The sequence below is a fragment of the Anopheles nili genome, chromosome 3 (assembly GCF_943737925.1).
Source record: "Anopheles nili chromosome 3, idAnoNiliSN_F5_01, whole genome shotgun sequence".
Lineage (NCBI taxonomy): Eukaryota > Metazoa > Arthropoda > Insecta > Diptera > Culicidae > Anopheles > Anopheles nili.
In genome coordinates, this window is record NC_071292.1 from 13,643,717 (window position 1) to 13,659,993 (window position 16,277).

Below are 16,277 nucleotides of genomic sequence, written 5' to 3' on the forward strand. Positions count from 1 at the left end.
TCCGATTCGTTTCCGGTCCGGTAGAAATTTCCCTTTTCATCCTTTATTTGATGGCATTACCGGTTGCCCTCGCTTTGGTCCGTAGTGATGGCCCCCTGAGCGGTTCGCTTGAACTTCGAGGGCCAGTCTCCGGACCGGAAGTGCTCCTTGGAGATCGACAAAAGCGCACCGAGAATGAGCAGCGGGCAGGGAATGGCGAGAACCCTTACACGGAACAACGCAGATAAAAACCCGCCCCATTGCATTAAGGGCAGGATTCAGAATCACACAACCACATGGCACACGGTAGGAATGGAGGCAGGCGACGGAGAAAGAGGACTTTTTCCAGTGCCAGTGTGTGGGTGTGCGTGTTTCCGGTCCACCGCCTGTGTTTCGTGCCACCCAGCAGTGGCATTTCTTTTGATTTTGTTTGCGGCAATGGCGACCAACCCACACGATCTCCGGGCCGGATAAACGAGACACGGGGTGGGAAATTCTAGCGGATATTTCCATTTCCGGAGCAAAACTCCCAACATTCAATTGAGTCGCAAATACGATGATCCTTACGGGTGTCCTAACGGGTGGCTCTCGTCGGAGTGCCTAATAGCACCGAGGTTTCCGCTAAAGGATCGCTTTGGACAGTGGAGGGAGCAAAAGAAAATGCACCCGATGATACTGTGTGACATGTTTTATTTAGCAAAAAATAAGGCAGCTATGATAAATAATCTACCGTACGTAGGCTGGCGCTTAGTTTAGTGAGTCCTGGGGTCATAAAGGGATGCACAGGGTTTCGGTATTATTCCGAGTAAAAATCCACCTCCAACAAATTCGTTCATATCTCACCGAATATGTAAAAGGAAAACATTGCGTTCGTTCGTGACTGGTGTCGTTATTAAACCGTCACCGTTAGATTGACGAAGTGTCCTGACGATCGTTATCCGATTGCCCAAACAACAAGCTCCTGGCGAAATCTTGCTCTTGTTTGTATAAATTTCTCGTTAAGCCACCTGAAAACGCCCAAAGCTAGCAAACGCCACGAAACAAACCGCGAACGCAAGCGAAGGAAAAATAGCCCACCCTATAAATCCTCCCGACACCGAGAATGACTGACTTTCGGCTCGGTTCGACCATTTCGCTGCGAATCGACATTTGCAATTTTCCTCGCGCCCAAAATCCCAACAACATCTCTCCCAACTCAGCCACTTTCCCGGTGCCATTTGGGGACAAATTTGCCCCGAAATACCCACAAAAGTTTGCACCCATTGGCATCGCTAACGAAGACGTTGACCACGGCCGAGAGCACGATTGCCAGTCACGGCAGACAGGTTAATGAGGCGTCAATTGGATTTCGTCCTGGGCCGTGTTTTCGTCACCGGTGCCAGGTAAATCTTCCGCAGACTAAAAATGACCCACGTGGATCGGTCCGCACGTTCGTGTAATGGTGGCGCGCTGCCGTTAAACCGAAGCAGTTACAGCTGCGGACCTTTCTTCGTGCGAGACCAACCAACGAGACCAACCGTTCAGACGCTGCGTCAATTCACGGAGCATAAACGTGGCCCTGCTTTCGAAGTCGCGCGAACGTCTTTGGGAGCCTTTAGTCCGAACGATGGAAGGGAAGGTTTTACGACTCGCCTGAACCTCGAGCACCCACGGTTGCTGGCTCGGGCTGGTAATTACATTTGCACGTTCCTTGTCGATGTCACCGAACAAACCGACCCTCGGCGAACAACCAACCGGCCAGCAATGGCAGTGGCGATGTAGTACACAGCAAACAGTGGGATTTATTCAATTTCTAAAATTCATTATTCATGCAGGGCGAAAGTTTGAATTAAGCAATTTATATTATTATTCAATTTGTTATTTATTACGACACACGACCAGCCCGTAGCGTGCTGTGGGACCGTCACCAAGGGATGGTGCCCTTGTCGCAGCTTGTCCCCGGAGGCTCTCTCCCACTCTGGTGGATAGTTGCGAGGAGTAACCCCTAATCATCGTGCCCGTCCACATCATCATACTCCAGCCTCCCACACACCAGCAGCTCATAGTCAACTTCGTTTCGTTTCTTTCCCATTTCGTGCTCGTTGCAGGTGGCCTGGGTGCGGGTGGACACGCAAACCATCCTTTCGATACACCACAACGTGATAACGCAGAACCCACGCATTAGCCTCACCTACAACGACCACCGGTCCTGGTATCTGCACATCCGCGAGGTGGAGGAAAACGATCGGGGCTGGTACATGTGCCAGGTCAACACCGATCCCATGAGATCGCGCAAGGGCTTCTTACAGGTCGTCGGTAAGTACCGGGGTTGGGTTGTGGTCGCTAGCTTGGGTTTCAATTACACCGTGCCACAATTACCTTAGCTCTCGGGGAAATGGAAATCGTGGAGTGCCGACGTGCAATTAATCGAGGTGCATCAGCGGTTGGGCAAGGATGAACCAGTTGTCGTGTTGTGCGCGAGTTTCGCGAGCATTCTCCCTAAAGCTCGGGTCCTTTTAAATCTTCCACCAAACGCAGCCAGTTGTAAGCAGATTACATGTCCTGAAATATCTGCGGGAGTTCCACAAATGCTTCCTATCGGACGGAAGAATACTAGCGGTTTGAAACAAGCTTGTCGATTGACAATGGCACGGCTGACCAGCCTTTCCGGGAACTGTCGTAAAGCCGCAGGCAGGTGATCTTCAACATCGGTTGTCAAGAACCGGCAGTTCCTGGTAATCGAGTAGAAGCAACGAAAAGTGTGTGTGTGTTTGTATCCTCGCAGCGAGCAGCACATTGTTCGGTGAAGTATTATGGAAGAGGTTGACAACAGCAAGCGGAATTGGAATTTTGGAAGATACTTACGAAACCTAAGCCAGTTGAGCCGGTGAGCCCTGATTCCTGGAATGCTCTTAGGATACCCGGTTAAGCACAACCGAGCCGATTCTAACCGGCGGGCTCAATTAGCGTCCAATTGGATGAGATTAAATTTCGTCCCAAAAAGGTTTAACCGCTCTGTATGGAATGTCACCTCGACGGTGTATTGCTGTTCCCTTTGCTGTGTGCCTTTTTTCTCTCTGGCTTGGTATGGAAAAGCTGGCTCATTTTCATTCGCTCTAATCTGTCCGATGTTTGTTTGTTTGGCTTTGCGAAAACCGCAAGCGCACACGCTCGAAAGTGTTTTGAAATTGTTCATTGCTCTGCTCCAAAAAACACACCCCAAATTGAGCGCACTTCCGCCATTAATCGGTGTGATTGCGCTATCAGTGATGTTCGGTGTTTTCCCACCGAAAACAAACCAGATATTGGCCAGCCTGGTTTGGTGCGATTAAGCGGCCTTATCTCGAGCTCGCTCGCGTGAGCCTTGTTTGAGTGCACGAGGCCATTTGTTCGCGTGGGAGGATATCCCACCATCAAAATGCTTCATTCCATCACACACGCGTGTCGAAAAACAAACGTCAACCGAGCCCGGGAGATTAGCACTGATCGTGATCGAAACTCACGCGATTAACAGCTGGTGGGCAGAATATTCGCAGGAACGCGAGCCATTTCCCCTCGAAACGATAGAACGAGCCAGCGAAAAGGCTGTGGAAAAATGTATCGCTTCCCGCAAACGGTCAAAACGAACGGTGTCAGATGTTGCAGGCGATTAATGGCACCGGACGTATGTTTACTTTGCGCTCGTGGCGCTACATTCAGGCGATAAACGTCCGGCTTGCCGGTGCAGTTTCTCGTCCCCGAGCCCGGCTGATGGATTTCAATATTTTCATCACCGGATTAAAACGCCTCGGCATGCAATGTTTGCGTGCTTGCGATTTAATGGTGTGGCCCTTCATGCGATAAGATTAAATCGGTGTTTAATTTTATCGGAGCTCGGTGTCAGATTGGAGCTATTTCTCTCTTTTGTTGGTCCAATCAAACCCAAACAAAAGCTGTCATTATAGTGAATTATCGGCAGAAGTGAACAATCCCTAGCAAAACATGGTTTTTCTCGAGCAGGCAACAATAAATCGTTTTTTTTCCTTATTGCAGTACCACCAGCGATCGTCGAAGCGCAGACGAGCAACGACATGGTCGTCCGTGAGGGCACAAACGTGACGCTCAACTGCAAGGCGAAAGGATTTCCCGAACCATATGTGATGTGGCGTCGGGAGGACGGCGATGAAATGGCCATTGGCGGTGAGAATGGTAAGAATAATTAGAAATCTCACCTACAAACCGTGTCACTCATCCATGCTTATCGGTTTTCTTTTTCGTCCAGTCAACGTCGTCGATGGTGAGATTCTTTACATCACGAAAGTGAGCAGACTCCACATGGCGGCCTATCTGTGCGTCGCCTCGAATGGCGTGCCTCCGTCGGTCAGCAAGCGGGTGCAGTTGCGAGTACAATGTGAGTTAACGATGGTTATTCAATTAAAAATGTTAATCAACCCCAGGGAGATTTCAGCAAAAGCCTTCCGGATGGGATCCCATGTCAAGCTGCAAGCTGACACACGTTAACCGTTCGTGTAAAGGAGTTGTAATCTTGCTCACTTCTCGCCCTTATTTCCACAGTTCCACCGATGCTGTCCATCCCGAACCAGCTGGAAGGAGCGTACGTTGGACAGGACGTCGTGCTCGAGTGCCACACGGAGGCTTATCCGGCATCGATCAACTACTGGACGACGGAGCGTGGCGACATGATCATATCCGGTAAGCTCCAGCTCAGACGTATCGTCTCAACCACCGTGTCGTGTTTTGAAAGTCAAAAGCATTGCCCTTACTTCCGGAATGTTGAATAATCCTTACTAGCTCCACCTTTTATTCCACTGGCTAGACAAAATGGTTTGATTTTATTTTCCGCTTGCCATGCAGAACGAAACGCCAAGCACACACTTTTCGCCAAAGCCCTATTGACTTAAGGATTTCGGGTGTTTTCACCCGCAGCTCGCCACTGTCCGTCCACTCGTACGTGAAGTGCGTGATCGGAACCGCCCCATTTAACACCAATCAACGGGCAATCAATAAAACTTAACTCAATTCGAGGAATTAGTTACAGGCACGCGTGTGCTGAAACCCCACGGGAGTGGAAAGCGAGCGTGTTGGGCGGAAAATCCCACCCACGGACAGCTCTCGATCGGTTTCCTCAACGAAGAAGATCAAACACCGGAGCTCCATGGACCCATGAAATGGTTCGATAAGACAAACAGAAACAGCGACACTCGGCACGCTGCTCGAGGCGAACGCCATCGAGTGCCTCAGATCGGGCGAAAATGTTTGCTCGTGAATAAATAAATGCCGTCCCGTGTTTGGGTCAGCTCACACTCACCCATCCACACATACACGCCCGTCGAGACAGGAGAGATAAAATCTTGCGCCAAAGGAAGCACCGTCCGGCGATGGCTCGAACCGTCAACGACCGAGCCGATGGCTTAAAAAGGAAGTCAAATCCAATCAGGAAGGACACCGAAATAAATTATCTGCCCATGCGTTTGAAGCCACCCGCACGAGCGTGAATGAGGGCGTGATGTGAGGATAGGAAATGGAGCAGGTGGTTGTAGGATAAGCAAAAAGAGACGCCCTCGAACTCGAACCCAAAGCTCACACCTTCCGTTAATTGAATTGCGACTAAGTGATACGGATGCTTGTCGATACTTTTCGCCCCGTGCCGTTCGATTCATCGGCCCACTGCCGATGGGACGTGCCTGCGTGGTGGAAGCCGTCGGCCCTTCGGCGTGGGTCACTTTCTCGATCCCTAAATGGTGTCACTTCTCCCTGTCAAGTGGCATTAACAGCCAATTTTGCGGCAACCGAGTCGCTTGCGAACCGGACATGTTCATCCGTTGGGCGCACATTTGTGCAATCGTGTGGCGGTGGGTGATGGGATTTGGCCCTTTTAGGGTGGGGCACGATCGGTCGATTGACTTTATTTTATGTCACTTTCCGGTGACGTTTCCGGTGGATGATTTTTGGGGCGTATGGTTTTATTGATTTAACTCGAGATGGTACGAACAGCAAGCAGGTGTTTGGTGTGTTAAAGCAAACAGTTGCGTTGAATCGAACGAGGAATTAACACGAGTTAAATACCACAAGAACAATCTTTGATAGCATTTACGATGAATTGGAGGAAGTTTGTTTTACTTGTAATTTAAAGTCAACTTCTAAAACAAATGACTAAATTAAATAGGCAATTTCACGGAAAATCCCTGCGGCAAATAATTCCATTAGAACCACCCACCCAGATTAACTTGCACGCTTATCTCAGGCAATTTCCCGCGTTCCATAATGCAGAATGTTATCTATAATCACGAGAAGCGTTACAAAAAAAGCCTTATCACACATATCCCGTAGCCGAAGCGTGCCACAACGAGCAAACATCCAACCGAGAGGGAGAGCATCCCATCCGGGAGCCGGATGCGTGGCGTGTGGCATTCTGACAGGAAATGAACCTATTTAGAGGACCATTCAGGCGCATAAAGATACCGCAAATATGTTAGCCTTCCGTTGGGCACACCTCCACCCAAACTTACCCACTGATAAAGAGATAAATCTCGAATGATAACGCAGCCATGCTTCCCGCATTATCCCGGGTGCGCAACTATCGGAATCTTTCATCAACTCAACGTGCACCGTGCCGGAATCTGGCAAGTAAAGGGGTAGAGTTTGTTCTCCTCTCTGTAATCCCTCTGCTTCGCTGATTGCGTCGCTTGGCCTTTTGTGCCCTTTACTACGCCAGTGTAGGGATCAGATAGCCAAACCCCTGAACGGATGGGCATCCTTTTCCACCCGGGCGAGTGGTAATAAACTCGTATGCACCGCCCGGAACGAGCTGCGTTGCACTCATGCCTGTAGATGGGGGAGCAAAAAAAGCTAGTAAAATCATGTTGCGCCTCTCACACCGGGTCGGTTGATAAAGGGTTAGAATCCTACCCGCTAGGACCTCGTGTTGCACGCGAAAAGGAGGAAAATCCATTGACGCACACATAAACACGTGCTCGTGGTAAGCGTCTCGCACATATTAAACTCCACCCTGTGCTCGTATCGATGGCTGTCGTTGAAACGCGCTGTAAAGGCATCCCTGCAACGAGCTCGGTTCGGTCTCTGCCAATTCCCGGGCTTGACAGCCCTCAACTCAGCCTGGCTGAGGCTGTCGGTGGGTGTTTTTTTGTTGTTCAGCACATAAGCATCGCAAAAGGCGAACGGTAAAGGCACGCTGGTTCGTGATTGAAGTCACTGGTGCCAGTGCCCAAGCAGCAGAACAAACAAAACCGGTCACCAGAACCGCTTGTCGCAAAACCGATGGGGTTCTCGGTACAATAGGGTGGGCGGTGAAAAAAAATCCTTCCACGAACGGAACGGGTGGCGTTTGGCGAACGATGTGCGAATAAACGACCGTTTGTGAGGGATGATCGAGCAATTGCCTGGTCGAGATGGGCTTGGAAAAGAGAAGTAAGAGCGCAAAATTGGTACGACACGAAGAAATCCAATCATACCGGAAGCAATAGGTCTCACAAAAGGGCAACGTGGCCAACTGGTGGCCAACCGGTAACTAACCGACTGCCAACCCCCGGTGACAAGTGCTTCCTGGAACGACGGCCAGTGTTAATCACCAGTGAAATGCTTTCGCCTTGGCGCTCTGCTTTGAGTGCACTTTCACTTGGCAGGCAATTTCGTTGCACTTGGGCAACCGTTGATACAACGCTGAAAAGGTGGTGAAGATACAGCGAGAAGAGAACGCTACGTATTAGCTTTGCAAACGGTAGAAACGATTCCAAGGAATTTTCCCAACATTCCCGGATACCCGTGAATTTCAAGTAATTAGGCGCGTTAGTTGAATGGTATGCTTCCATGAAAATCTACGGTATTCCGTGCTTATCCTCAGTCGTCAGTTGAGATGCGAATGTGGAATGCGAGCAATCTTTGATGCAATCTGATCATTCCTTGTAGCAACTGTCGCAATATGCAGTAGCGATATTACAAAAAGGTAGAATTTTAGTTCACTTTGCATCTAAATTACTTTGAACAATCGAAGGTTGCAAGAATATATTAGCATTTTCCGTGGTGCAAATAAGAATAACGTTTAAAAATCCTCATAAAAGGTTATGCATAAAGTTGAGAAAAAATGGTTCGTGAAATTCATTACAGAACCATCACTCAATATCTTTTGCAAACCACCAAGAAGTATAAATAGACTTTAAAACGAAAATAATTATTATAATTTAATATTGTTATATTTCATTGATTATGACCCCAGCTAGATAAAGCTGAAAATATCACTCATGAAACGATGATCAGCGGAAAAGCGAAGCCCTCAACCGTCCACGAAACCAAACGACATTTTTCCACACTCGCGATGCGCGTATATTTTTGTCAACAAAATTGCAAAAAGCTCCCAACGGTCGTTCAAACAGCGCTGACGTGCACCCGTAACCCCTGCTAATCAGTCGGCCTTGTTCACAGCTGGCCCATTATGGGCGTTTGGTGATGTTATGATAATACGACCGGCCAGCCCGAGTGGACCGGATCAGTGGCATGCATATTAAATTATCCGCCACTGTCATCCGTTCCGTGGGTGGGATGCATACACACACACACACATACGCAAACGCTCAACAATAGCCCAAAGCACGGATGCATTCGGACGACCTCCCTGCCGGTGCATCTCGATCTCATGTAACAATCGAACCAGCGGCCCAGGTGCGGCCGAGTGGCGAAAGTTTCCGATTCCTGCGGTTGGGTTTGGCTATCGAACGACACGTGTTATCGGCCGACCTGTGCTAAAATGGAGCGGAAAGCGGCCGCATTGGTGTGGGTGGAAAGTGCTCGCTTTCGGTGCGTAATGCTGCGATAAATTAATCCTCGCTGCAGCGCGTGGCCCCGGAACGGAAGCACGAAGCAAAGGAGACGCTCGTCGAAACAGAATTATCTATGTTAACGTTTCATTCGCTATAATTAAATCAATTTAATGTCCATCGGTGGTGATGGCGCGAGCCGCACCCGGAACGCGACCAGCTGGATGCTGGAAACACCGACAAGCCCGATCTCAATTACCGCTCGCTAACATCGGTGTTCGATTGGTTGGCGGCGATGGCGGCTAGCTTCCGGTGCCATCGGACACTCGAGATGAGCCCGAGCACGAGCCTCCATGATTTCGTCCTCGGAAAATCCATTGCGGGCTCGTTAGTGATGGAGGGCTTCCTGCGGGTGAGAGCCATTTCCACCATTTCCAATATCAACTCGGTCGGATCTAAATTGCTCGCCATAACTCAGCGGCAGGAACACATGTTTGTAGATCTACATTTTATCTACTTCGCGTCGTACCGCTTGGCTTGCCTTGGCTGGCGCCGGGTATGGAGCATTTTTTACTCTCTCTCTCTCTTTCTCTCTCTCTCTATCTTTCTCTCTTCTTCTTCTTTGGAATGTCACGTGGGAGTCGTGAAATCCGTGCCAAAACGTTGACGCGATGCAGCATAAATCGTTTTGGATCGATTCGCTTTCGGAGCTGAGACGTGTATTCGTTGGTTACGTCGACGTTCGTTCCCTGCGGCTGAAGCCAGAATCGCAAACGTTCCGAGATGCCGGTTTTGATTATGGATATGGAAGAGTTTTCGGGAGAATTGCACGCTTCTTTCTGCATTTGTAAAGCGATTTGGCGTAGAGGATGACATGTCTGCCTCTCGAACGATGCGACTCCTTGTGAAGTCGATATGCTGTTGCTCGAGTGATGTGCAACACATGAGCGGAAAATTTGTTGGGATTTAATCAAAAGGGTGCATTTAAATTGAGCTACCATCACAATAGAAGCTACAAAAGAGAGTGCGTTCATGTTAATTGATTATAGTGCCAATTTCATATGAATGCAAGCTCAAAGTGCATGTCTATGACGAGAACCAAATAGAAAATGCATTTGCCATGCATTCTCATTTGTCACTTTCCGTGAATTCGCACCCCTGAAATGAATAAATCTCCCACTGTGCAACACCATTTCATCTGCCACGCATTCAGCCGTTTCCAAGCACGCTCGAGATCCATCAACCAAATCCAAAGTCAATTCAGACTGCTTCCACAAAAACACGAACCAAAACGCCCGCTCGCCTTACAGGCTGCCCAGGATTGTACAGCAGAAACGGCCAACTCACCGTTCGCGCTACAACCGCACGCTGTGAGTGACATGTGGAGGGTTTTATTATGGCACTTGCTAATAAAACAATTAAATTAGCACGTCACCTCCCGTGGTGCGCGTGGTTAGCTGGAGAGGTGCACCGTGGTATGGCACCACACAGACCGCAGCACCGGGAAAATTCAGCATCCACGTGCCCATGCGTCATGGCCAGGCATCGGTGGCGTTTCGAATTGGTCCTGTGAGGTTCGGTTGCGCGCGCAAAAATACGACCTTGCGTTGACAGCGCATCCTGTGAGGTGCTTTTTGTGACAAAGAAAAAAATCCATCGCATCAACGCCATAAGTCATCCCCATTCCGGTTAGTAGTTCTTTTTTGTTGTGAGAAGTTTTTTTCTCTACTGTGTGCTGCAAGCTGTAGCTCGGAGTCACTATGCTCTGGAATATTGTTGAAATTCGATTTTTGCTCGCTTTGATCACCACTTTAATAGCTTCAAATACCAACGCACAATATGGTGAAAAGATTGTGCTAATCAAATAGCTATTTCCTGTCCGCTATTAAACAAATTGATAAATCCCACCCACTAATCAAATCCGTCCGCTCCGAATTCCATCGTAATTTTATTTCCCACCCCCTACAACAGGCATTTGAAGCCTCTGGGTTCACTTCTCTTGAGTTGGCTGAAACAAAAAACCGAATCCACCCTCTCTAAATGAGTGGTGGCTTTGGTGGCGATCAATATTCAAACTCGTTTCGTGTCTGGGCTCGGTTCCATCGATTCCGGAGCACCGTTACGGCGAGCTTGTTTCCCGTTCGAAATTAGCCCAGTAATATGAGCGCATTAGCGCTACACGGCCACAACAGACCACGGTGCTTTGCCGAAGCGCACACCAAGCCCACCAGAGAGGAAATTTGATCGGCTGCGAGTAAAAATAATTAGGCATATCATTAGACCCGGATACGGGTACGATGGAGGCGCCTGGTGCTTTGTTCGAAATGTTCCGCCTCGGGCCACGTGGCGTTACAGCGACGCCAAACGCGCGTGTCCTGATCGACTGAGCAGAATGACAGTTTCATTATACGTGGTAGACTTCCCAGAAATGTGTTCGCAACGTTTTATTTGTCTTCTTTTCCGTCCAATCGATCGACCGAAAAGCGCGAAAAAGTAAAACCTCGATATGATTATTATTACCTTTTCCAGAAGCTGCCACACTTTTCCGCCCAACGTGTACGTGTTTTTCACTATCATGATCTCTTTCTTTCTCACTTTCTCACTCACTCTCTCTCTCTCTCTCTCGGTCTCACTCACTATTTGCAGATCTCTCCCGCACGGGCGATAAGTTCGAAACGATGTCCCGCAACACCGGCTACACGAAGTACATGAGCCTGAAGATTCGCAACGTCGGACCGGCGGATTTTGGCTCGTACCGATGCGTGGCGAAAAACTCATTAGGCGAAACCGACGGACTAATCAAATTGGACGGTAACTGAGCTCACCCGCGATCCGATATGAGGCCCCACGCTTTTTTTCCCAACATCCCTTTTCCGCATTTTCCCACCAATTTTCCACCCAAAAGTTCAGGGTTCAGGGCCATTTTGGACGTCCATGGATGTTGGTGCAGCTGCAGCGATACACGGGCGAACGACCGATGCACTACACAAACGATCGGAAATGTGCGCACAACGCTTCAAAGAGAATCGCGAAACGAGCTCGCAGCTTGTGCGATGGGAAATAATGAAACAAACTCGACGGGAGAAGACTGTAGAAACAAAACAAACAAAAAAACACGATAGGACGGACATCATCATTTTGCCCATTTCCACCACCAGCCAGTGGGAAAACCGGCGAGTGGAGCAAATTTTGAACCCCGTTCAAATTCTTCCCAAACCCGTCCGGGGTCAAGAGCAGATTCGAACCGGGTCCGGTTTGCGATTGAACGGCGTCCTTTTGAGTTCGAAAATGTGCTCACAGGGTTGTGTGAGTGTGGGTGAGTGTGTTTTTTTTCGGTTGCTCCACCGGTGCATTTTCCGACCGATGCAGCCAAACAAAACGAACAGCAAAGCAGGCCGTGGAAACTCTTCACATCGTTCCGTACATCCTAGGGTTCTAGCTGCAGGATTTCGGTCGGCATAAGAGAGGCCCGTGAACATTTCGCGACATAAACGACCAGTTCCGGCTCAGCTCCGGTGGAATCGAACGGCGTGATCTCGTCGATACAGTAGGGTTTAACTTTTTTTTTGTTTTCCATTCACCCACACTCGCGTTGCAAGGTACTACTCGAACGAGACTCGAACCAAGCCGGACGTTCCTGGAACGAAAGGGATAAACTTTTGATGCCGTCCCGAGGGCGAGACAGCAAACGAAAGAGTGTAGAAAAACATGCACGCAGCTTCACCGAACTCGTTGCCCATTGTTTCATTGCATAATTAGCGGATGCTCGAGCACGGAGTTGGAATGTGGAGCTTTCACCGATAGCAGCCGCGGGGTGTGACGTGATTTGCTGCACCGAAACGGGAAGCCAGCCTACACCGAAGCCGTGTGTAATTGAGTTTTCTGAGCTAATGGAATTTCATCGAAACGGCGCACGGGACTGGAAGCTCGCCAATGGATTTCCCATTACGAGCGAGGTTGGAGTGCTCGCGTGAATGTAGGTGTGTGTGTGTGTGTGTGTGTGTGTGTGTGTGTGTGTGTGTGTGTGTGCATGTGAATGATCTGCCTGCACCATCGAGAGGGATTACAGATCCGCGGAATATCCCGCGGGCCGATCGCTTGACGGTGGTAATACGAAGCGTCCCGCTTATTGCGTCCACTCGAACAGGGAGCGAAAAAGAGGGCAATAACCGCAGGCATCGGCATCGGATTAAACAATGTGCTGTGGTTTAATGATTTTTTACGTTCCCTCGGTGCACTTCGGGGGCGATTATCCGTAGCGGAGTGGGTATAGAGCGGATCGAGTAGGGAAAAAAATCAATTTGGATTATTAGTAAAATTGCTTTTCCACGAGAGGAGGCACGGTTTCGCGGGATTCGCGAAGTACTTTGCCTGGCGCCGCAATAACTCGGTTTTGTGTCGATGATTTTATTCAATCGATCGTTTTTTTTTTCGAAAACTAGCGTATCGTGGAAAGGTCTTTAATGTTGAACCAACTTTTTTCCCGCAACGCTAATGGCTTTTAGCAATGTAGAGGAGGATTTTGTTTTCAAAAATAAAGTAAGATGAAATTTTTTAATTTTAACAGCTTGGACACGTTCTAACGCATCGTCCAAGGTCTTCCGAATGCGTTGTTTGTTTACTAGCGGATGTTTCCAATGACAGCGAAGATTCCGCTCGGGAGCAGATATGTTCACAAACAAGTACTCATACGGCGTTCGAAAGTGAAAAACCAATTTACCGGTAGTTTCATCCCGTCGGATCTCTCCTGTCTACCGACGCACCCTGAAAGCCTGCAGGTGATGAAGGCAATTGCTGTTGAAAATTAGAAATATCTATCAGGCGCAGGTATACCGCCGATCAGTCGACCATTCGAGCTAGGAAAAACAATGTCCCCACAGCGATACGCCATGCAAATGAGAGTCCACTCACGCAGGACGATGCGTTCACTCAGAAAACAATGCGAAAACAATCCCTCAGCTCGTAAGCGACAGCCACAGTGGCGAGGCTCGAGAAAGTGTTACGAAACAGTGCGACCAAGCTCGCTTACATTGACCGGTTGTTTGTCTAGATGGTGCCCTCGGAACCGTTCGCATCTCTGCGCACCCAATCCTCGACTCAGTTCCTTTCAATTCCCTTACAAAAAAAATAATACCAAACAAACCAAAAACACGGCAAGCCACAGCGAACTAATGATGCCTTTCATTTGTGCTTCGGTTTTTTAATTTATATGCAGAAATACCGGCCCCGACGACAATATTGACAACCGAATCACTTTATAACAATCGATCAAAAGGTAATTTAAATGTAAATTTTAAAATGTATTTTCATTTCATCCGTCCATCCGGTCCATCCGTCGGTTCCCGCTCCTTACCGTACCAGAGCCGTATTCATGAGGGCGAACGGCCTCCCTCGGTCCACGGTTGGTATTTGTGTTTGTGCGCGTGTGTTTTTCTGCTCGTCCTTCGGACCGTGCCGGTCCGATTCAACCGCCACCGCCAGGGACGATGACGAACGGTTCACCATCCCTCCTCCTGCGTTTTCCATCGTCCTGGTGTACCGCATCAATTTCCATTTCCCGGCATCAGATCGACGGCCTGGTTGTCCTTTGGCCCTGGCGGAAGGGCAAAATAAAAATGGTGGTATTTTGCGAAAATGATCGCACATCCGACCCGAATGTACCTTTCCCTCGCGAAGAGCGACGAGACCAGTTACCGGATTCGGAGCCTGGTTCAGCTATAAATCAATTTCCCAACACAACCGACAATCGGCAATCGTGTGACGTTTAGGGCACGAGGCCTCCATTTCCTTTTCCACTCCAGTGCCAGCCGATACCGATGCTTATCGGGATTGTTTCCTTCGAAACGCGACGATGGTGGCAATTTCCTCAATGCCCTTCAGCCAGCGGCCTAACGATGGTTTCGGTTGACGGTTTCTCGAGCCGCTGTCAGCCACGTGAAGTCTCATCAATAGACGTTCGCCGGTGGAGACGCACCACTCCACGGTGGTGCACGTTTGCGATCGCTCTCGGCTGTCTTATCGGCCCCGCAAGGGCCCAAAAGTGAAGGCCAACTTTTGCTCACTCGAACCGGTTGGAGTGTCAAGCCCACGGCTGCGGCTCACTGCCAGTGAATCAATCTTCTCCGGCTGCTTCCAAGAGGGCAAAGATGCGGCACTTTTGCAAGATTTCTTTTCTCCGAAACCAACGTGCCTATCTGTGGCGTCAGGATCCTTCCAAGAAGAAGCCGGCTCTACAAAACTTACTCCCAGAACTTTCATCACCACCCGCTCGAGACCCGTTCCCGTGGCTCTTTCGTCACGTATTTCGAGTGCAATTGCAACCCACTCCTAGTCTGGCGTTTCAATTCATATCTCCGTCGTATATCTTTCATGACATTCCGTTCTTTTTTTCACTCTCACTGTTGTACAATCATACCATAATTCTGCAATTCGTTTTAATTTTACGGGTATCACTTTAAACTTTTGACACAAGCTCTTCTTTTTTCCTTCTCTCTTGCAGGGCGAAAAGCCAACAAAAAGCACGATCCCATGATGGTCGGCGATTATGGCGTGGAGGAGTGGAAAGAAAATGGTGAGCATAACGGCGCTTATGAAGCGATCTACGATTGATATTTGTGATAATCGAGGTGGTATCGGTAGGGGTTTCGGAGCCCGGAGGATGGCGTTAACAAAATCCATTAATTTATTAAATCCCGCACGGCGTGTTTGCTGCTTCGTCGCTGACCTTTTTCCCCGATTTCGATTGCACGTTCTAATCTGGAAGCAATAAAACCAACCCAATAGTAAAACGAGACCAGGGGTGAATAAAAAATCAGTAGCAAACCCGATCCAATGGTGGTTATCGTTGAATCACGCTCCGTTACGCTTGCAGGCCGCTCCAAAACCACGCACGAATGTGGTTGTGCGTGTATTCGAGTGGAGCATCAAACCACCCTTAACCGGCAAAGTGGCAAAAGCGATCTAAAATAAATCTAAATAAATAAAAAAAAACGAGACGAGGAACGTCACATTGTTCCCAAAAGCCTAGCCCATGTTTCCGTTTCGGTGCATGTTCGGTGGTCGCATGCAATCAATTTCTTTTCGATCGCAGGCTGTTTGCGCATCGCAAATAAATACCACAAAATCAGCTGCCGATGTGCGATGGAGAGAAACCGATGACGTGGAGTGTAAAATGCAAAAAAAAACCACAAGCGAGCCAATCCGGTTCAGTCACACCTCCGTCGGTTTGTGCCATATTCCCGGCGTGGTGGCAGTAAAATATGCAAAACTAAAAACAACGGCACTAAGCAAACAGGCAAAAAATCTACCCCCATCGATCTCACCGTGCCGAACGATCACGTTGCTGGCAAACAGTCAATTCTCTTAATCGAAAACACATAAAACTAGAAACCCAGCTACCCGGAGCGGTCGCGAATGCACGGCTTACTGTGCATTTTTCGGCTCACAGTGGGCGGGTCGCAAATTTGAGATATCCCGTGGAAATTTACGAGTCAATTATCACTTCATTGCACGAGCGCACTCACTAGCACGTGCTGTTACGCCGTGCCA

The 16,277-nt window shown here is 48.9% G+C and overlaps 1 protein-coding gene across 1 annotated transcript in view; it reads left to right on the forward strand.

Moving 5' to 3' along the window:
• The window catches only part of LOC128722810 (lachesin), a 34,358-nt gene that overhangs the window by 16,162 nt on the left and 1,919 nt on the right, over nucleotides 1-16,277 (forward strand). The window contains exons 4-10 of the mRNA XM_053816490.1: nucleotides 2,067-2,274; nucleotides 3,991-4,146; nucleotides 4,220-4,348; nucleotides 4,513-4,650; nucleotides 11,376-11,540; nucleotides 13,945-14,004; nucleotides 15,229-15,300. Coding sequence (XP_053672465.1) covers nucleotides 2,067-2,274; nucleotides 3,991-4,146; nucleotides 4,220-4,348; nucleotides 4,513-4,650; nucleotides 11,376-11,540; nucleotides 13,945-14,004; nucleotides 15,229-15,300 — 928 coding nt within the window. The remainder of the gene's footprint in view (nucleotides 1-2,066; nucleotides 2,275-3,990; nucleotides 4,147-4,219; nucleotides 4,349-4,512; nucleotides 4,651-11,375; nucleotides 11,541-13,944; nucleotides 14,005-15,228; nucleotides 15,301-16,277) is intronic.